General features: G+C 48.9%; 5 protein-coding genes across 7 annotated transcripts; 2 read left to right on the top strand and 3 right to left on the bottom strand.

Annotated features, from left to right (window-relative positions):
* Positions 1 to 1169: 1169 nt before the first annotated feature.
* Positions 1170 to 3909, bottom strand: slc39a9 (solute carrier family 39 member 9). The gene is made up of 6 exons (XM_077730651.1): positions 3398 to 3909; positions 2902 to 3010; positions 2480 to 2779; positions 2329 to 2414; positions 2124 to 2258; positions 1170 to 1705 (listed from the first exon to the last, which is right to left on the bottom strand). Exons 1-6 carry the CDS (start codon positions 3491 to 3493, stop codon positions 1484 to 1486), a joined length of 948 nt encoding a protein of 315 aa, XP_077586777.1. The 5' UTR covers positions 3494 to 3909; the 3' UTR covers positions 1170 to 1483.
* A 184-nt stretch (positions 3910 to 4093) lies between these two features.
* Positions 4094 to 10075, bottom strand: rbm25a (RNA binding motif protein 25a). Of its 3 annotated transcripts, none has more exons than XM_077730633.1 (18): positions 9871 to 10075; positions 9457 to 9584; positions 8457 to 8506; positions 8191 to 8349; positions 7887 to 7944; positions 7651 to 7811; positions 7389 to 7565; positions 7245 to 7328; positions 6825 to 7117; positions 6634 to 6745; positions 6474 to 6563; positions 6314 to 6387; positions 6054 to 6204; positions 5161 to 5869; positions 4774 to 5090; positions 4604 to 4702; positions 4481 to 4528; positions 4094 to 4407 (listed from the first exon to the last, which is right to left on the bottom strand). In XM_077730633.1, exons 2-18 carry the CDS (start codon positions 9560 to 9562, stop codon positions 4315 to 4317), a joined length of 2781 nt encoding a protein of 926 aa, XP_077586759.1. In that variant the 5' UTR covers positions 9563 to 9584; positions 9871 to 10075; the 3' UTR covers positions 4094 to 4314. The 3 variants fall into 3 exon arrangements, with proteins under 3 accessions (XP_077586759.1, XP_077586760.1, XP_077586761.1); XM_077730634.1 differs by having other exon boundaries at positions 4774 to 5087; positions 9871 to 10074; XM_077730635.1 differs by lacking the exons at positions 8457 to 8506; positions 9871 to 10075 and having other exon boundaries at positions 8191 to 8316.
* A 983-nt stretch (positions 10076 to 11058) lies between these two features.
* Positions 11059 to 15039, top strand: arg2 (arginase 2). The gene is made up of 8 exons (XM_077730646.1): positions 11059 to 11430; positions 11614 to 11686; positions 13370 to 13544; positions 13627 to 13786; positions 13845 to 13939; positions 13998 to 14102; positions 14182 to 14318; positions 14600 to 15039. The coding sequence occupies exons 1-8, from the start codon at positions 11314 to 11316 to the stop codon at positions 14803 to 14805; spliced, it is 1068 nt and encodes a 355-aa protein (XP_077586772.1). The 5' UTR covers positions 11059 to 11313; the 3' UTR covers positions 14806 to 15039.
* A 130-nt stretch (positions 15040 to 15169) lies between these two features.
* Positions 15170 to 17875, bottom strand: vti1b (vesicle transport through interaction with t-SNAREs 1B). Its single transcript, XM_077730652.1, has 7 exons — positions 17742 to 17875; positions 17313 to 17564; positions 17171 to 17229; positions 16711 to 16890; positions 16452 to 16625; positions 16299 to 16360; positions 15170 to 15789 (listed from the first exon to the last, which is right to left on the bottom strand). Exons 2-7 carry the CDS (start codon positions 17407 to 17409, stop codon positions 15696 to 15698), a joined length of 666 nt encoding a protein of 221 aa, XP_077586778.1. The 5' UTR covers positions 17410 to 17564; positions 17742 to 17875; the 3' UTR covers positions 15170 to 15695.
* Positions 17806 to 20262, top strand: rdh12 (retinol dehydrogenase 12). Its single transcript, XM_077730649.1, has 7 exons — positions 17806 to 17966; positions 18571 to 18689; positions 19023 to 19178; positions 19252 to 19356; positions 19422 to 19631; positions 19701 to 19890; positions 20020 to 20262. The coding sequence occupies exons 1-7, from the start codon at positions 17893 to 17895 to the stop codon at positions 20129 to 20131; spliced, it is 966 nt and encodes a 321-aa protein (XP_077586775.1). The 5' UTR covers positions 17806 to 17892; the 3' UTR covers positions 20132 to 20262.
* The last annotated feature ends 133 nt before the right edge of the window (positions 20263 to 20395 follow it).

The raw sequence follows: 20395 nt of genomic DNA, 5'->3' as shown, positions 1-20395 counted from the left end.
ACAATTTAGCCTAACATGCATGTTTTTTTGGGATGTGGGAGGAAAGTAGACTACCCAGAAAATTTGCTTAATGCCATAAAATATTAAATAAATGGGTGTGCAAGAAAAGTAGGGGAACATTTTAGGAAAAATGCGTATTTTTTTTCCCATTAAAGCGACCCTATGGCGGCCCTGGCTATTAGTTTTAGTGTCCAAAACACGGGTAAACAAGTTCCCAGGGCTAAAAGCAGCGGATTAGAAGGCACAAGTGGCGGCAACGGCGGCGTGTCATCACACGGCAGAACATTCAAACATATGTCAGATTACATATCAAGCCCATCGCGCGGCGTTAAGAATATTAACGGCTTTTCCAGCCGGCGTTTACATCATCGCTTGCCTAATGTGCGTGCGAGTGTGCGAGTGGGAGGTCACGTTTGGGTAAAAATGGGCTCAATTTGACATTTCTTCATCGATTAAAAGCTGTTGCTCAGCCTTTACATCTTTTGTTACGAATGGAGAAAAGTGATGACGTCATAGGCGTGGCGTTGGAGCCATTTGAAAGCACTAATGACACATTTAACAGCAAAACAACAAATCCTCGGCTAGATTTATCTCTGCCACTAAAGCCGCTTTTCCACACACGCTGCTGCTCTTTGCCCTTTTTTTGGCTTCTAGTAACACGAGCAAGCCGCCACGGACGACGCCATCACAGCTAAGCGTTAGCGACGCAAATTGCCGCGCGAAACGCCGCTTACCTGCGTTTTCCAGACCGCCGTTTCTCCCTCGATGTCAGGGAACAGGATTCTCCCGGGGTACAAAAAAGCCTCCAGCTGAAAACAATGGGAAACATATAAACTGGGGTTTGAACAACGACGCTCCTCGATCGAGCCGCTGTGTCGTTTCCACGTCCGACTCACCCGAGTCGAATGGTCGGGATGCTTCTCGGGGTTGCCGATGAGTGGAGGAGTTCCCTCCTGGGGTGCTAGAGGAGGGAGAACAAGACGGGATGGGGGGTCACGGGATCTCTGTTTGGATTCTAAGTCTTCGGTTTAAACGCGCTGAGGTCGTTAGATAGTTTTCTTGGACTCGTAGCGGCGTTAAATGCTCAAGGATAGTCGCTCGCTTTCCCTAGAAATCGTGGCAGTGAAAGAGTTAAAGGAGGCGTGACACTTTTTGCGTGGCAGCTGTACTTAAAAAAAAGGAAAATAACATTAATTTAATGGTAAGACATGCCTTCAAACAAGAGGCGGAATGACAAAGATGTATTGAGACTAAGAATACCACTAGAAACTTGGAGGGGGGCGGGGAAAGTCTCCACTCCATCCAATCAGAGTCCAGGTACGACCTTCTCCCGCGTATAACGGGCGTGTACAAAGGCGTCCCGGAGGCCGAGGACCCCCGGCGGCTATGGCACTTAAAAGTGGGCGCGTGGAAGGAAGCCGTACAGTTAAAAAAAAGGCGGCGTCCAGTCTTTGGTGGGGAAGGGGGCGTGGCGTGGCGCTTCTTAGTGGCTGTGGCCCACCGACAGGAGGAGAGGGACCAGGCAGCCCACCACCAGGGCGCAAACCTCCACCTTGCCCAGGCCCTTGGCGCCGTGGCCGCCGTGGCCGGAGCCACCGCCCACTTCGGGCAGAACGTGAACCGTGGCCACGTAGAGGAAGGTGCCGGCCGAGAAGAGCATGGCCACGCCCGTGGCGTTGATGTGGGACAGCGCCTCCTTGCTGCTCTGTGGACGGACAAACGGACAAATGCGCTCAGACGGGGAGAAAGACAAAAATACGAAAATGCTCCACTACTGCTTTGCGCTCGTTTGGTTGCTAAAAGAAGTTTACATTTTAGTTCGCTGTGTTCCAAATTTCCCCTTTTATGTCCTGGCTGAGTAGAACATATTTATCTTAGTGTTGTATAACGGTGGTTAAGTGGTTGGCGAAAGCGCCTCGCAGTTCAGGGGTCGTGGGTTCGATCCCCAGTAGGTCGTTACTGTGTAGAATTTGCATGTTCAAGAGGGTTTTCTCTGGGGACGTCGCTTTCTACCCAGATCGAAAAAATGTGCATGCTAGGCTAGCTGCTTGAGGGCTCGAAATTGCCTAACTCCAGCTTTAATTGGTTGTCCTTAGTCCCCACATTTTAGCCAAAAGACATACCTGTCCAAGTCCCACGAAGGTGAGCATGGCCAGGACGGGGGCGGCCAGGGCAAAGACCAGCAGGTGCTTCCGAATTCGATTCCTTTCCAGTCCGGCGTGCATCAGGAAGGACACCAGGCCAAAAGCGGCGGGGGCCTAAAAAAAAGATCGTTTTTGTTTGTTTGTTTGTGTTTTTGAGCGTCTCCGGCCATCGAGCGCGCTTTACCTTGTGTAGCATGATGGCCACAAAGACGATGAGCTGGACGTTGGTTTGAGACGTGGAGGCGGCGGCCCCGAGGGCCACGCCGTCAGCTAGGGGAACAATCACGGGTTGTCAACACCTGACCTCCTGCCCAAACCCGGGTAAAAAAACTTACCGGCGGCGTGCACCACTAAACCCAGGGTGGTGGTAATTTTGGACGACGACACTCTGGCCGATTCGGAATCTTCGGCGGCGTGAACGTGCGACGATCCGATCTGGTCCACCAGCAGCATGAAGACGAAGCCCAGCACCAGCGAGACGCCGATGCAGGCGTGCAGCTGCTCGTGGGCGTGCTGGCCGTGGCCCACCGTGCTCAGCTCCACCGCCGCCACCGCCTCCACCTGGCCTTTGGCCTCCGAAGCCTCGGCCACGACGCCCACCTGACTGGGACCGTGGTGGTGGCCGCCTCCGTGGCCTAAAAATCACAACAACAATGGCATCTTCTCAGTCAGAACGTTTAGTGAGCAGTGGTACGAGTTTCATTAAAAAAAACTGCATGATTCTTTGTTCACGAGGAATATAGTTTGGTTTGTTTACCTTCCAGGATCTCCTCATAAAGCGCGTGGACGCCTTCGGGAATGATGACGGCGAGGGCCGTGCCGCACAGGAGTCCCGCCCCCAACACGGTAACCAGCTTTAGCTTCTCCTGATTGGATACATTAGACAAAATAAGAAACGAATCTTGTATGACATTTTGTATTTTAATTTTGGACTCAAACCACATCTTAAGTGATTTTCTTAGCCAATGTTTTTTCTCCCACCAAAATTTTTCTACAATACAAAAATGGGAATGTGAAAAAAAGATAAATTATTGATGAGGACTCAAAATGTGAGCCTTTGTTATCTACTTTAAGGTTATGTTTTTGCCGTGCGCATGTTGATTTGTTGTTGTTTACGTAACTTTGAATGTTAGGGCGCCAATTTTTGGAAGTCGGTCAACTGGACGGAGCCAAATTGGACTATTCGGAGGGGGGAGCTTGGCAAAAACATAAGCTCAATACTATAGTGTGATGTTGGCAGGATCATGTCATACCTCCGAGAAGTTGACCGCCAGAGGAATGGTCCCGGCCACATAGCAGCCCACCAGCATGGCGAGAGACAGCAAGCTGATGGAGCTAAAGTCTTCCATGGTTGCACTTTTTGGCCCTCCAAAAAGTATTCAAACAAAATACACACGTTTGAAGACCAAAGACGCACCCGGAACTCTCTGGGCCGTCCTCCCCAAACGAGTTGAGCAAAGTGTCGGAGACAGCAAAACGACGACGTGTAATTAAATTAATGGCCTCCTCCTGGATAAGCTAAGCTAACTAGCTTCGGCGGGGGCTATTGTGGCGTTTCACAAGCGAGACGACTCGACGCGTCGACGTCCAAGCAGGCCACCCGGGACTTCATGTCCTCCGTATAAATTTTGTCCAAAAAATAGTTTGTTCTTACGTGTTTTAGCCACCAACGACGCACACATGCTAGGCGACGCTTCCTCTCTAAACAAGGAGGGGAGGAGGAACGCTTCCGGGTCACGTGATGTTTGACTGCCACGTCACCGTCGAAGATGGTGAAATTGTTGACATTTCCAGCAGGCATTGAAAGTCAAAGATCTGCAAATGAAACGTGGAACAGCATCATTTTGACCATTTGCAATTTCAATGAAATAGCCAACATGAAATTTTACCCAAATATTAGCAGCTGAAAACCACAAAGTCGGACGGCAGCAATAATGGCAACGGATGCGTGTCCTTAAAAAAAGTTGACAGTATTTATTAGGGCACACAGTTGAACAGTGCTTCACCATAACTTGATTTACTAGAGAACAAATGGTAAAATACAACAGTTGTTTTTGGAAACTCAACAAAAATACAACTTAAGGTTTCTTCATGCAAATAACGTGATGTCATCATTCCGTTTTCGCAGCTTTGGCGGGCCGTCCAGCAGGAACTTACGAGCTCGGCGCCTTTATTTGGCCAGTCCGATCTTCTTGGCTTCCGTTTCGTATATTAACAAGCGCCACATCTTAACGATGAACACTTCGGCTTCTTCGTCGAGGACCTGCAAAAAGCGAGATAAGTTTATTTTTTTCATTTCTGCGGCAAGAAATTCATTTTTAAGGCGTCCCATTTACCATGGCGACGTCGTCGAGGATACGCTGAGGGGTGCTGTGTGCCATCACCTGTGGGATTGGGACCAAAAAAAAAGTGGATTTTACTTCAAATGTCTTTAAAACTAAGATGTTTTTTTAATTCACCTTTGAGCAGACAAAGTCGACCAGCGTTGCTTCCTCCTCGCCGATGTATTCAATGATTTTCTTGTTGATCCACGGTTTAATGCGGCGGTCCATCAGCGTCTGAGGAGAAGATTCCGGCGGTTATTCCCCGAACGCTCCCCCAAAAAAATAAAGAAATAAAGATCTTTTACCGAATCCACCATGGACCAGTCCAACGGGTAGGTGAAAAGCTCCGGCCTGGCGGTGGGGATCTTCTCGATCAGGCTCCGGATGTTCTTGCGCTTCTCCTCGGTGTTGACGCCGCCTTTGGCGCCCGACACGTCGGCGCCGTCCAGTCCCAGGCCCAGGTTCTTTTCGTCGTCGCCGTAGTCCAGCGGGACTAGCTTCCTCTTGCGGGGCTGTTCGTCCGCCTCCTCCTCGTCGTTGAACTTGTTGAAGACGCTGTCGGCGGGCGCCAGCTTTTTGCGTTTGACGGCGTGGAGCTGGTTGGGGCTGTTTGTGGAACCTGCTGAAGAAGGACGGGATGGAGATCACGTTTGGTCGTAACGGCGACCCCCTTTTTTTTGTTGGGGACTCACCCAACTTGAGACTGAGCTCAATCTTGGGCCGGTGCTCCTCGAGAGGCTGCACCTCAGGCGTTGGTTCGCCTGGAATGATGATGCCGCGCGGGGATTCGTTGCCGGGCGTGTTGGGCGTGGCATTACCGCTGGCGGAGGACACAGAGGGAGCGGTGTTGATTGGTCGCATGAGGGCTTTGGGATGCGGCCTGGTCTCGGGCGAGTCCCCACCATTGTGGGTGGCGTGCTGTAGTAGGAGTTCATGTTGGAGAACAAGTTCCTGTTCTTCATGATGACGATGATCCTGGTTCTGTTGTTGTTGTTGTTCCAACTGTCGCTCTTCTTCTTGCTCCTCCTCCTCTTTCTTCTCCTCCTCCTTGACCTCCTGGTGTTGCCGCTGCTGACCACGGCGCTCGTCCGTCTTGTCCCCCCGGTCCTCTTCGGAACGCGGCGGAGAGTCGGCGCGCTTTAGCGACGACGCCCTCTTGTCCCGATCCCGGTGGGATTCGCCGTGGGAGTCTCGGTGCGACTCTCGGTGTGACTCTTTGTGCGACTCTTTGTGGGAGTCGCGATGGGACTCACGGTGGCTCTCTCGTTGGGATTCTCGTTGGGCCTCCCGTTGGGCCTCCCGTTGGGCCTCGCGTTGGGCCTCGCGCTCTTTTCGCTCCTGCTTGGCCTTTTCAGCTTCCGCCTTTATCAGTTTCCGTCGGCGCTCCGCCTCCTCCTCCATCTGCAAACAAGGGAGAGGCGGTGTACTGTTATCACGTTATAATGATTCATGTTCAAACTAAAAGTCAACTGTCAAACATGAGTTAAATGAGTGTGTTAGGAAAAAAAAAAACTACTTTCACCCAAAAACTACAGTAACGGCCCATAGAAAGAAATCCATTTTTGTAATTTTAAAATGTGCTTACCCTTTGCATTTCGGCATCCGGGTCGGGGTGTCCCTCGGCCAGCAGCCTCTGTCGGATCTCCTCCAGTTCTTCCTTCTCTCGCTTGCGGTCTCGCTCGTCCATCTCCGTTTCCTTTTCCCGGTCTCGGAGTCGCTTTTGCATGGCGCTGCCCCTGCGCACATGATGTGGAAAAAAAAGAATGACCGACAGAACAAACGCCACCAGGAAAAAAGGGTGAGGAAGAATCCAGATTACAAAATGGGTGAAAAAGTGTTGTCAACCTGTAGTATTTGGGATCGTCCCGCTCGTCGTCGTAGTCTTCCAGAAATTCTTTGAGTCTTTTGGCTTCTTTCGTCTGGAGACCACATATAAAAGCATGTTGGTGGTTAGGTGTAAGAAAAGAGAGAGGCGAGCCCTTTGTGGCGCTTTAGCCGGTCTCACCGTCTCGCGGCTTCGCTCTTCCTCCCGCTCCATGTCCTTGCTGTAGTCTCTGGACTTTTTCCTCTCCCGCATTTCCCAATTTTTCAATCGCTTTTAAAGGGAGGAGACAAAGAGTGAACTGGGGTGGAGGGCAAAGGAGCGCTCATTGTAACAGACTGACCTCCTGGTAGGCGGCTTCTTTATCTCGGAGTCTGCGCTCCAGTCGACGGCGCTCGTACACGTCTTCGTCGTCTTCGTCGCGCTCGCGTTTTTTGTCATCTCTGGCTCTCTCTCTGCGTGCGGCAAACAAATTGCAAACTTAGAAATCCCATGCGTAATTTGCCGCGTGGCCGTATTAGAAGGCAAAGTGACCTGGAACGGCTGCGTGCTTCGCTGATGTCTCGACTCTTTTCCCTCTCGCGCTCTCTGGTCCTCTCCCGTTCTCGCTCTCGCTCCCGTTCCCGTTCGCGTTCCCGCTCCCTGTCGCGGTCGCGCTCGCGGTCTCGGTCCCGGTCGCGCTCCCGTTCTTTGTCCCGCTCCCGTTCCTTTTCTTTCTCTCGGTCGCGGCGCTCCCTGTCGCGTTCCCGTTCCTTGTCCTTCTCGCGCCGGTCCTTTTCCAGCTCCTGTCGCTCCTTCTCCTTTTTGCCTTTCTCCTCCTCTAATTTCTACAGAAGGACAACAAAGTGGTCATGAAAATGTCATTCCTATTTTAATGAAAGTCACTAAAGTGATAAACCCCGTGTCGTCCCAAGTTTCCACCTAATTTGACCGCAAATGAATTTGATGGCGTACCTTGTGCGTGTCCCGAAATTTGCTGATTTCTCTGGAAATTAAGTCCCTCTTGTCGTCTTCCAACTCCATGGCGTTGATGTCGTCCTAAAAGGGAGAGGAAATGAAGACCGGAAACGGCCAGCGAGAGGGTTCCCGGTTCGATACCTCGTCTTTGCGGTCTTTCCTCTTTTTGCGGTTGCCGTCGGCAGAGTCGGAGTTGAGGTCGCTGGAATACTCCCGGATGAGAATTTCGATGGCACCCTTGGCCGACTGATCGCGGAGCAGCGTGTCTTCGTCCAGGATTTCGTCCTCCTCGTCATTCTTGGCGTCTCCGCTCCCACCCTGGAGAGAAAGACCGTGGGTTAATTTTGGGGGGGATTGGATGGCGGGCGGGGGCGACGGGGTCCCGGCGACGGACGGCACGTACGCCGTTGGCGGCCTTCTTTTTGGCTTTCCACTCATCCAGCTGCGCTTTGGTCTTGGCGTCAACTTTGACCAGCAGCTTTTTGTCGCCCAGCATCAGCTCGTGGAGCAGCCGCAGGGCTCGCAGCGTCGATTCGGGTTCCTTATACTCACAGAAGCCAAATGCTAGACGAGGGAGGGGGGGCAACCATTTTGGTTACGTTGATCTCGGCGTGAACTTTTGTTTTTTTCGAATTTTACCTTGAAGTTTTCCGGAGGCCCCTTGCACTCGTTTCCAGCTTAGCACAATACCACATTTCTGCAAAAGGCAGGAAAACAAAGGAAAATACTGATATACAAACGGGGATAAAAAGACATTGTTCCATTACTATTGTGGATTCTTTTAAAAGGTTGAATAAACACATTAAACATAAAAAAATCCCAAATCCAACAAGGCAAGAAATAAAATAAAGAGCAACAAGGTCTTTGTTTTGTACAAAAAAAAGGAAATATATATTTTTTTCTACGATTTTGAAAATGTCCGAGTAGCGGTTTTGTCACTCACCGCCAGCAACTGCCTGACCAGCATGTCGGACGCCTTCTCGGAGATGTTGCCCACAAAAACGGTGGTGGTGGGTCCGTCCACGGGTTCCTTGGCTCGGAAGGGGACCTTGTTTAAGAGCATCGGCTTCTGTGCAACAGAAACTGTGGTTGGGACAAGAACCTGCCCCGGGAAAAGGGGGAGGAGAAGAGAGGAGGGGGGAAATGTGTCAACATCCGGACACAAAGACAAAACAAACGTCCCGTCCACGCCGAGACGGCGTGACTCACCGAGGGAGAGGGGGTCACAACACCCATGTGAACTGGAATCATGGGAGTACCTGAAAATGGTGAAAATCTACAGTCAAATTGCTGTAAACCTAGGTCCAAAGAGCACAAAGGCCCTCTAGTGGAGAAAAGATTTACTGCCATGAAACTAAAACAATCCCTTTTCCAGTTGGATTTATTTCTGAGAGAAGTTACAGATTTGGGGAGACTTTTTTTCTAATAAATAAAGCTCCATATTATCTACTTCCTTTTCAATAGTTTATACTTGGGAAGAAATATAAAAGTAAACAGCAAATCACCTATGACTTACGTTGTTTTATGTAAATTGAATTGTTTAATAACACCCCTCCCCGTAAGTTGAATACAAAATCACTATTTAGTAGAATAGTAAAAATGTTATAGTATACAGCAGTTCGGCAAGAATTATTAGTAAATGGCAGCAATGAACTTATATACTACAAACCTGACTGGTTAAACAGTCTGTGCTGGATGTGTCGGAACCAAAAGCAAGAACCGCATTGGCCTTTGAGGACCCATTTAGAGAGCCCTAGTCTCTCGGGGTCAGACAAAGTGTTTATCGACCAGCACTCATCATCCCTCACAGGAAACCAGTGTGACCATTTCATAACCACTCTTCTATAAACAATTTTCAGCATAGTATTTGCATTCCAAATTAGCTGCAGTTTCCTGACTGATTATTTGCAAAAACACCACCATGCAATCTACTCAAAACAAATACAGCGATCAATTTTTCCGTCTCTCTTTTTTTTAACACAAGCCCGTGACCTTAGGCTCTTTTTAGTATATGGTAACAGGCCAAAGTTTTAGATAATACATGTGCATAGTTTTAAATGTATACTGATAAAAATCTGAATATATCTTGAACTGTGCGCATCAATTCTAAAAGGCAGCTCTTCTTTGTTTGGCTTTTGTTTTCTATGTTATAGACTAAACACCAGTGTGGCGTCATCGAGTGTATGCAGGTCATTTCCTGGTGGGGTACCTGGTGGGACTGGAGGACCGAAGGTCCCGAATTGGGGTGGTGGGAGGCCGGGGGGAAGCTGGGGGATGCTCAGCGGCAGACGGTTGAGCGGAGGAGGGAACGACATCGTCAAGGGAAGGAACAGGAACCTGTGACGACAAAACCACATTCCCACTCAACACCAACTCAGTCATGGAGATAGAAAAATACACTTTAACTCGTTCCCATAACCTCCATAAAACAATAAATCCACTTATTTCCACCGAACGCAGCTCCCCTGTCAACAGGACGAGGGGAGGAAAGCGGCCGGCCATGTTTTAAGTCCGCTTCTTAGCTTTAGCATTAGCGTTTAGCTCGTGTTATCTGCGGGGCCTACTGGCTCCCGCTAGCACTAGCGCTAGCGACGGGGAAGCTAACGTTTTGCAAGTTACTCACCTATAAAAGGAGGTTTAACGGGGACGAGCTCGAAACAAGATGCGTTGAGCCGAATCCAAGCCCATTAAACGCACGAGACGAATAAAGAGTAAATAGAGCGCGCCTCCGGCTTTAGTTATAAGACCGGTACTCTTCAGGAACACAAGAAAATAGGACCCTTTTCTTCTCGAAGAGGACCATGGGAAATCAGAGAGCAAGTAGCTACGGTGTCCGGGAGGTATGCTTAATCAAAATGGGGGAAAAAAATGAAATCATAGCCTCTCGGTAAATTTTTAAATTTAGTTTTTAAGATTATTGTACGTCTTTAAAGAAAGTTTTTCATACTAAAAAGTGAATGCCTCAATAAAAACACGATTAATCCACGTTAATTATAGCAGGCAAAATGGCAACGTAAAAGTCATGAGTGACAACTGAAAACAAGATCGCTAGGCGGCGACAAAACCACTGTTTCTTTGGCTACATGAAAATGGCCCCATTTTCTAATCTAGCGTGACTCTTGCTTTTACTGTAAGATAATGATTACGCTTATTAAATAAACAAAGCATTTCCTCTCACGCCCATAGTGGAACTATGCCATAATAAAATAACAGTCACTTGTATAAAATGCGTGTTATTATGTAAATTTTCATCATTTTAAGTAGTTATCCAGGATGAATCTTCAAAATTTCAAATAAAAACTGTGCGTTTAAAAAATACACTGATATAAATATATCAATGATTTATTCCAATAATAAATTCCCCATTTGGTCATTGATAACACCCTGTATGTTGTTACCCTTCTTTGACTATCATTTAATCTCTTGCGTCACGTCAGCCATAAAACTAGTCAACATATCCATTTTTTTTTCAACGAAAAGCGTTACTTTCCCACCGTGAAGTCACCGTGCTAATCAACAGGTGTTTGCGTGATACGCCAGCCAGGCAATGTTTTTGAGGCGCACGTGGACCAAAGCTGGGCTCGGAACACACGTCACGTCAGCCAATGTAAACAAGGCCATCAGTCCGCGCTCGGTTGCTTCCGTCGGTGGAATTTTCCAGCCGAAAAAGCTCCCCTGACTGGCCAGTCTTTTGCCCCCCTTCTGCCCACAAAGCCACGCCCCCGACGCGAACCCACTTTTCGAGCGTCACGTCATTGGCCGACGTGAAGGTGTGTCACGGGTCGACGTCACCTGCCCAAGACTTAAGTAGGCGCGCGCAGGAAATCGGGAAGCAAAGAAGCAACGCCGGATTTCATACTAAGACGTCCAATTAATATTATTTTTTTTTGTTGCGACGGGAGATAATCGCTCGCTAGAAAAGAGGATACGAATTTGGGATCGGTCTACTTTTGGATCCAGCTCATGAATATTAAGTAGCTGCGGCATCGCTTCGATAAAACCGGAACTGCCGATCAAGACAGCCCCAAAAAAGGCGCCGGGGTTTCGTCAGACTTAACCGAAGAGGATGGCGGCGTTTAGGGGACATCTACTCCGGCTAACCCGGACTCGGGCGCTAACAGGCGGGCAACCCACCCGAGCGCAGTCGGTGGCCGTGCTGGGGGCACCCTTCTCACGCGGACAGGTACAAAAACAAACAAACAGACGAACCCCCAAAAATGATGAAATAACGTGTCCACTCCATTGAATAACATTCAAATCATCCGGGAAAATGATCTTTCATTTTAAAACGATGCTGCAATGTTCTCACGTCATTTTTTTCATTATTTAACTTATATATTTTTTTGTTTTGTTTTTGTTTTTTCAGAAAAGAAGAGGCGTGGAACACGGACCGAAATTCATCAGGAATGCGGGACTGATCGAGCGGCTGTCCGGTTTAGGTACGCTCCAACACCCCCAAGCCCAATCCGCCGTTACATAACCTGCTTGAACCTTACGTTTACAAGTCTATTTATTGATTTATACGCCGCAGCCGTCCCCCAAAATATACCCTAAACATCTCAGCCATGCACATCAAATCATCGCGATGCCTTTTACGAGTCTATTTTCGAAGTATAAATGTATTTACAGGACCACGTGTTTGTGCAATGTGCGCACTCGGAATATGCAGACAATGAAAGACCCCCCCCCCCCCCCCCCCCATCATTTTTTGTTGTTTTTTTCCCAGCCGGGAAGAGAACACAATGTGCTTTTTGTTAAGTTAAATCTGGAGAAGATCAAAGCCACGTTGGACGCTAAAGTGGATTTACAGCGCAGGGTTAAAAAAGGATGGGGTGTGGCTTAAGATAGTTTTTTTTCTTCCTAAAAAAAAAATGCGACGACAGAATCTAGCCACCTTTTTTTGTTAACCTCAAAAAGCCCCTATACGTTATAAAAAAAGTATCAGAAATATACTCTAAAACGTCTAATTTCAATTTTTCTAAATGTATATAATGTCTTATGTTATTACATATGCATAAGATATTTAATTTGATATTTTACAGGGAAGAATGAACATCTAAGGCCAGCACAATGGAAATCAGATCACATGTTAGATAGGATGACAAAAATTGGACCTAATGATGATAAAAGCTTTTAAAATTAGAAGTAACAGTTCTATTGGTTTTGGCAGAAGGACTGGCAACAAGAAATGTTGCCATTTTAGCCAAAAATGTGATGTCAACACATCATTTTAGCTCTTACTTCAAAAACTGGTGGATTCAACATGACAAATTTGGCAATTTAAGGAACTCAAAAAAGGCACATCTATGGGATGAATGAGTTCAAGTGGCCGATTTAGAGTGACGAGTATTTTCCTTTTATATATAATTCATGGGGTGGCCCGGTGGAGGAGTGGTTAGCGTGTTGGCCTCACAGTTCTAAAGTAGTGGGTTCCTTCTTGATGAGCATGCGGTTTCCTCCCACATCCCAAAAAGCATGCGTGCTAGGCTAATTGTATGCTCAACTGTCCTTCGTTGTGATTGGTTGTTTGTCTCCTTGTGCCCTGACCACTGCTCTCGATACGTATATGTTTAGACACGAGGCTAAAACGTGCTTTAGCGACGGCCACATCTATTCTTCCGTCACGTAAAGCCAGCTCAATGAAATCGGATGACATTTACGGGGCCACAATGGCAAGGTTGCATATTAAAAACAACACTTGAGAATGGTCCTTTGCTTTCTATTCCCGTCGTGCCAATCAAAAGCCACGGAGTGGCGTAAGGTTAGACTCTTCTTTTGCCCTGGCCAGGTCACCGCAGTTCAAGGCAGGACCTGCTTGAAATCCAAGCCCGCCCGGTATTTAAAGAGGGCGGGTTGTCGGCGTTGCGTTTGGGGAATGTACAGCGGGCGAGTCATTGCGTCGGTGTTGGCACCGAATGACTCATGGGACTGGAAGCTAAATGAGAGCATGTGCCTTTAAGTAATCCACGTTACGTAAGAGTTCTTTCGTCCGGGATGGCGGCGCTGAAAGCACAGATTAGCTTGATTTTTGGCCAATGGGGCGGCGTCTGGGGGAACGTGGCGGGAATATGTGGAGAAGCAGACCCCAAAAAGTCTGAGGGATTTGTCTCTTGTGGCTTCAGATTACGCCGTGCACGACTTTGGGGACCTGACTTTCCGGTACCCCGAGTCGGATGAGCCCTACATGAACGTCCAATCCCCCCGGACGGTGGGCGGCGCCAACGAGAAGCTGGCGGGCGCCGTCAGCAGAGCGGTGGGCGCCGGACACACCTTAGTCATGCTTGGCGGGGACCACAGGTAACGGACGCCGGCCGGTGAGATCTCCGGAATGCGCCATGGCCGTCCGTTTACCGGAGCTCTTCTTGCTTCCCACGCCAAGTCTGGGCATCGGATCGGTGGCGGGCCACGCCCAGCAGTGCCCCAACTTGTGCGTGATCTGGGTGGACGCCCACGCCGACATCAACACGCCCGTGACGTCGCCCTCCGGGAACCTCCACGGCCAGCCGGTGGCGTTCATGCTGAAAGAATTGCGGGACAAGGTAAGGCGAGGGGGGAGGCCGGGACCGTTCCAGGACCCATCTTGTCGTTTCTGCGCAGGTGCCGGTTCTCCCGGGGTTCTCCTGGGTCAAGCCCTTCCTCTCCTGCCAGGACCTGGTCTACATCGGACTTCGGGACGTGGACCCTGGCGAGTAGTAAGTCTACGAGGAATCCGAACCCTTGAATGGAGCCTAATTTGCGTTCTCCGGACAGCCACATCTTGAAGAACTTGGGCATCCAGTACTTCACCATGAGGGATATCGACAGGCTGGGCATTCAGAGGGTGACGGAGGTGGCCCTGGATCACGTTCTGGCCAGGTAAGCAGCCCTCCTCTCCTCCGCTTGGACGGAAGCAATTCCTCTGAGACGCCGTCCGTCCGTCCGTCTTCCCCGACAGAAAACAGAGACCGGTCCACTTGAGCTTCGACATCGACGCCTTCGACCCGTCGTTGGCTCCCGCCACGGGCACGCCGGTCAACGGGGGGCTGACCTACAGGGAGGGCATCTACATTACGGAGGAAATTCACAATACGGGTAGGTGGAACTCAACTTCCGGACTCGGGTTAAGATGCTGTGTGGAGAACAGTTAGCGGTTAGCCGCCTCAATTCTTTGTGGGCGTGCCAAGGGTTGTTTGTCTAGCTAGCAACCGGTTCAGGGTGTACCCGGTAATTTTCCAGTCGTAAAGATTGGCGTGCCGTCGGGAGGGAGGCAGAAGCGATTCCGTGTCGGGACACCGGGGTCCTCTGGGGGCAGCTCTGGTGGCCATGCCACATTTTGAAAGATGGCTGACGTGTTGCGGCGTTTTTACTCACAGGTCTGCTTTCGGTCATGGACCTGGTGGAAGTCAACCCCGGGGTGGGGAGCAGTCAGGCCGCCGTGGAGGCCACCGCCTCGCTGGCCGTGGACGTCATCGCCTCGTCGCTGGGGCAGACCAGAGAGGGCGCCCACGGGGTGGTGGACCAGAGCCCCTCGGCCAAAGACCACGAGGACGAGCAAGACACGGAGCAGCTTTGCCTCTGACGGCCAGCCACGTGTGGTGGTCAAAAGACTCGTTTCTTCCTTCCTTCCTTCCTTCCCTGGAGCATTCCAAAACCGCCTCCAATGCTTCCACCTTGATTTTAGACAGCGCCACCTACTAACTTATTTTGCTATTTTGTGTACCGAGGCGCACGGATGCCTGATATTTATTTTTTTGGGTTTAGGAGTCTGCCTCAAAGGTCTGATTTAATAAACTGACTCAAAGTCAAAAAGTTACTAGACCACTTTTGATCCGATCATTTACAAAGAAACGGTTTTAAACGTGTGGGGTACAAAAACTTGGATTGGAGGTTTTCAAACTACAATTTTATATTTATAACTCAAGTCACTAAAAATGAGAGGGGTCTTTCTTGTATTCAAGAATTTATTTTCTAGTCTTGCATAGCAGTGACTGAAGGTCCACTTTTTTTTTTTTTAAAAAATGGACAAATATAGCCATGTGCTAATGGTGCAAAAGATTAGAACGCAAAAAATGTGTCAAGTGATCGTATTTCCCAGGCTAAAAATGGAAGCTAATTATTGCGTTTTTTCTTCTTGCCAAAGCCACGATGAGATTAGTGGGTTATTAAGAGGCCATAATTGCAGTTTAGCATGGATAGTGTGGATTAACTTTTGTTTACACGGATCAAAAAGCAACCCGAGCAATATAAATATGCTAAATAAACGCCACCGACGAAGACAGACGTGATCTTAACGGTCCCGAAATGGACTATTGCCAAACAAAGTACCTGGTAAAAAACGTGTTTGGGTCCGGTGGCGCCGCCTCTCCATTCTCTTGACGTAGCAACTTCTTTCCCAAAGGAATTTCTTGCTCTCAACTTGAGTTCAAATAGTGCATGTTTGGACGAGTCGTCCTCTTGCCGCCGCCGCTCTCATCGTCGGAAAAATTTGAGGTATACCACAGCGCCCAAGATGGCAGTCTCCATGAGAATGATGACGGCGAGCAGCAGCTTGTTGGTCGCCAGCCTGTTGGAGAGACCAGTCCGGAAATCACATTGAGTTCATTACAAGATGCAGTAGAATGTTGTCAAAGCAGCTTTAAAAGAAAAAGTACGTATTTTTTTCACACTATAAGTCGCACTAGCCAAAAAAAGTTTTCCAGTGCAACTGATGTCATTTATATTAAGTTAAAATAACCAAGCCATATTTTTTGTGTCTAAATTTGAATACACTTCACAACGAAAAACTGAAAGGCCAAAAAGTCAATGTTTTATATAAGTTATAGGCAATTCTACGAGTTGCTAAAAAGCCTAAATTAAAACCATCAACATGGGCCTAAAACGCCCCCTGGCGGTTCAGTTTATACAAACAAAACATGAAATGATAAAACGTTTTGTGAATAATTTTTTTCACGCACTGGAGTATAAGTCGCAGCCCTTTCTAAACTATGGGCAAATAGGGTCCGTGTTGAGGACTTAATACGTCATTTTGGACCGTGGAGGCAAAAGCAAAAATCCAAACGAGGTTCCACTCACCGTCGAGACATGGAGCGAAGAATCTTCCGCGTGCGACTGAGGTTCTCTCCCGCGTTGACCAGCTAGCACCACACAGAAAAGGAAATGTTTTCACAGTGTTGGCGGGCATTTTCCCAGACGCCGGCCGGCCGGCCCTCCGTTTGCCACACTCACCCGATCCCGGGATCGGTCCAGCTGCTCTCGCTGCTCGCCCAGCTCTTGGATGATGTCCGAGCCCACGTTCTCCGCCTCGGCGGCGAGGCGCTGGCTTCGCTGGATGCTCTCGGTGGCGTTGTTCAACGATTGGCTGCCCTGCAGGAGCAAGGCCCGCTGCGACTGCTCGCGGGTCTGGACACAGACGGACGGAAGGAAGGATGAGTGTTTGGACTTCGGTTCATTCACGCCTGGACGTTAATCGCGTCGATTTACTCACACTTTGTTGGTTTTGCGACGAATAGATGCCTCCTCCGCCGGCGTCCGACAACGACGGGGCCGAGTTCTTGGCGTCCCGCTGCAACTTGGCCAGGTCGCGACGGTACAGACGGAGCTTGGTCCTCATGGAGTTTCGGTAGGCCGGCGGCGCGTCACGCAGTTCCTCTTCCATTCCTTGCAGCTGAGGAGATATGAAGACACGGGATTGCATCAATGTTTACCTCACTGAGGTTACAAAGTCGAGATAATGACAATGTTAGGTTGCATTCATGCGCTGTTTGGATGCAAAGGTTGATAAGCCACGCCACATTCCTTCTTTGTAATGTCAAGTGAACTTGAACCGACTGCGGTTCGACTGCTTTTCCAAGTTGACTTGATGCCATGAGCAATGGCCGTGTCGCAATGCTACAAGACACACTGTCTTGTTGCTTGACATTTCCAAAACAATGAATTTTACTCACGACTTCTTCTGCCTCCCCTTTCCTCACGTCGAAGGTTCTCAGCAAGCTTTTTTTCTCCTCTGGAAGCAAACAGAACACACAAGTTGTCATTAGTTTCAAATGTGCGGCAAGCATAAAATTGTCCATTTGTTTGGTTTTGTACCCCCGTGGCTGCGTAGGAGCCTTTCCGGCATTAGCTTTAGCTCATCGTACAAGGAGCCGTAGATTTCGTGCAACTTCTCAAATTCCTCCGACGACATTGCGTTGAATTAATACTTTAAACTCGGACACTTTTGGGCTTAGTAAAGGGTCGAAAAGAACCAAATAAAGAATTTACAGGAGTGAGTCAGGTGGCAAGCGAAGGCAATTACTTCCGCATGATGGTCCTCGTGATCGAAAGACGAATGAAAACTTCCTGGTTAAAAAAACAAACAATTGCGGTTAAAATGGATTTTAACATTAAATATAATACAAACATATTCCTTTCATTTTCGTATACGTTTATGTTTTGGAAATTTAACAATAAAATCATTTTAAGATAACATGAAAACCAAGAAAATATCGACAATTTCACTCGGGCGCTTTTGGACACCTTGGTTCGGGGTCTTCTGGGTAATGGAGGAGAAAATTGTACAAGTCATGTGAGAACTACTGCTCCCATAATACTGTTCGTGAGGACTTTTTTTTTTACATCAGTTGTGCTAGAGAACGACAACCACATCATCCGCGCGTACTATAACAAAATGTGGCTTTTCTATTTATTCGTGTGCCTCATCGCAGCGACCTTCCTGGTGATTTTATTTGCGCCTTTCATACGGTAAGAAGCCATTTTAATACCTAAAAACGTTATGACAGCACGCATTGTACATCGTTCACATCTATTAGCATTAGCATAACGAGGGATACGTCCTCCGTAACAAGTACCATTCATCATTTAACATGATAGGTGTCCTTTTTATTTCATTTTCAATATTGATCTCCGACGGAGAATCGAAGAGATCGAATATAACGGGATGTATCGGCGGGGTTTGGGCCAATCAGGAGGCTGCACGTGGGCGGTACCATACCCGTATGCTCATGACCATTGGTCGAGAGGGCGTCGTGCTTAGTGGCGTGCTCGCACCACCTCGCGTGCGCGTGAATGATTAGTAAATGTTTGTTAATGTTCAAAAATATATACGAAATTACATTTAAAATATTTAGTTTTTTCACCTTTTATGTGATTCACATCTTTTATACAGAAAATACAGGAAAGCAAAAGGACACTAAAGTTAGTTTTAGTTTTAAAAGACCCAAATTCTACAGAAAGGCAATCAATTGTGAAAAGAGCCATTAATAGATGCAAAAAGAACTACCACTAAATTAAGGTAAAATCCCGTGAATACTTTACAACAAAAAGAACATACCTTGTTTCCCCACAGAAGATACGCGGCGGGGGGCGTGTGCAAATCTTCCGCTCGCCTGGACGGGAAGACGGTCCTCATCACGGGCGCCAACACCGGCATCGGGAAGGAGACCGCCTTGGACCTGGCCATTCGAGGTTACTTTTTATACACATGAAAAAAAACTTTTTTTTAAAATTCACACAGGTCTGGATTTTGAACCCAGAACCTCAGCATTTTAAGCCAATGTACTGACCTTGAGGCCACCATCATAACTCCAAGGCAGGAAGGTTTCAGGCCTGCTAAATGCATTCCCAGAATCAAACCCAATCGGGCTCTGTTCTTCTCTCGCAGATTTGTGTTGTTAGATGCTAAAATATAAAAACAAATGTCAGTTTCAAATGGTTACATCGGGTGATTAAGCACTATGTGGCCATTTCTATTGGCACTGCTGTGTCTTACCTATAGTTGCAATCATTTTGCCACCCCAGGCGCTCACGTGGTCATGGCGTGCCGGGACGTGAACAAAGGTGAGGAGGCGGCGGCCAGCATTCGGGCGGCGCACCCCGACACGCGGGTGGAGGTCCGTCAGCTGGACTTGGCCGACACGTGCTCCATACGATCCTTTGCGCGAGAATTCTTAGCAGGTGAGCCAAAACGCCCGGCGAGTCTCCCGAGCCGTCTTGACGGCGTTCTTGGGTTTCCGTGACGATTCGTCAGACTTCAGTCAACTTCACGTCCTGGTCAACAACGCGGGGGTGATGATGTGCCCCTACACCAAGACCGCCGACGGCTTCGAGACGCACATCGGCGTCAATCACTTGGGTAAGACTCCAGCGGAGGCGTCCTCCCGACCCATCCTTACTTGCCCTCTTGTTGCCGCCTCCAAGGTCACTTCCTGTTGACGCTGCTGCTGGCGGGCCTGCTGAAGCGCAGCGCTCCGGCTCGGGTGGTGGTGGTCTCGTCGCTTGCTCACAATTTCGGCTGGATACGCTTCCACGACCTGCACAGCCGGGGGAGCTACAACAGCGGGCTGGCCTACTGCCAGAGCAAGTTGGCCAACGTTCTCTTTGCCCGAGAGCTGGCCCGCCGTCTCAAAGGTGACAGCCGTGACTTTATGAGGATTGTCGAGGAAGACTGACCTGGCGCCAACGTTCCCTCCCACGCAGGCAGCAACGTGACGGTGAACTCGCTCCACCCCGGCACGGTCAATTCGGAGCTGGCGCGCCACTCCACCCTCATGATGATCTTCTTCCACGTCTTGTCCGTCTTTATGAAGACGCCCCGCGAGGGCGCCCAGACCAGCGTCTACTGCGCCGTGGCCGAGGAGCTGCACGCCATCTCGGGGAAACACTTCAGGTGCGGCGAGCCGAATCGGTCACGCCGCCATCCCGGCAAATTGGCTTACCCATCCCCCAAATTAAAATCGGTGTCCCTTAGATTGCCAAAAAAATGCATTTTTTTAACCGGATTTTTTTTGCATTGCAGCGACTGCGCCCCCGCCTTCGTGGCCCCCCAAGGGAGAAGCCAAGAGACGGCCCGGCGTCTGTGGGACGCCAGCTGCGAACTCCTCAACGTCCAATGGGACGAAGACTTTTAGCTCCTGATTTTTTTTTATATAGTGTCATATTTTTCCAAGGCAAAAAAAAAGATGAACAAACTCCATCTGAATGAAACAACGTCAAAGCGGGACAGCCGGACAAGAGTCTCGTTAGCGGTCTGATCAGGGTAAAAAAAACACTGTCATTTTTTGGGGGAGGGGATTGAGCCAATATTTTGTGCAGTTTTTTGACAATATTTGCAAGTGCTTCACGCCTGTGCCGACATCTCTAGGGGGCCACTTTCGGTCCGCGGTCCGCAGTTT

The sequence above is a fragment of the Stigmatopora nigra genome, chromosome 13 (assembly GCF_051989575.1).
Source record: "Stigmatopora nigra isolate UIUO_SnigA chromosome 13, RoL_Snig_1.1, whole genome shotgun sequence".
Lineage (NCBI taxonomy): Eukaryota > Metazoa > Chordata > Actinopteri > Syngnathiformes > Syngnathidae > Stigmatopora > Stigmatopora nigra.
This window is presented reverse-complemented; position numbering and strand designations above follow the sequence as displayed.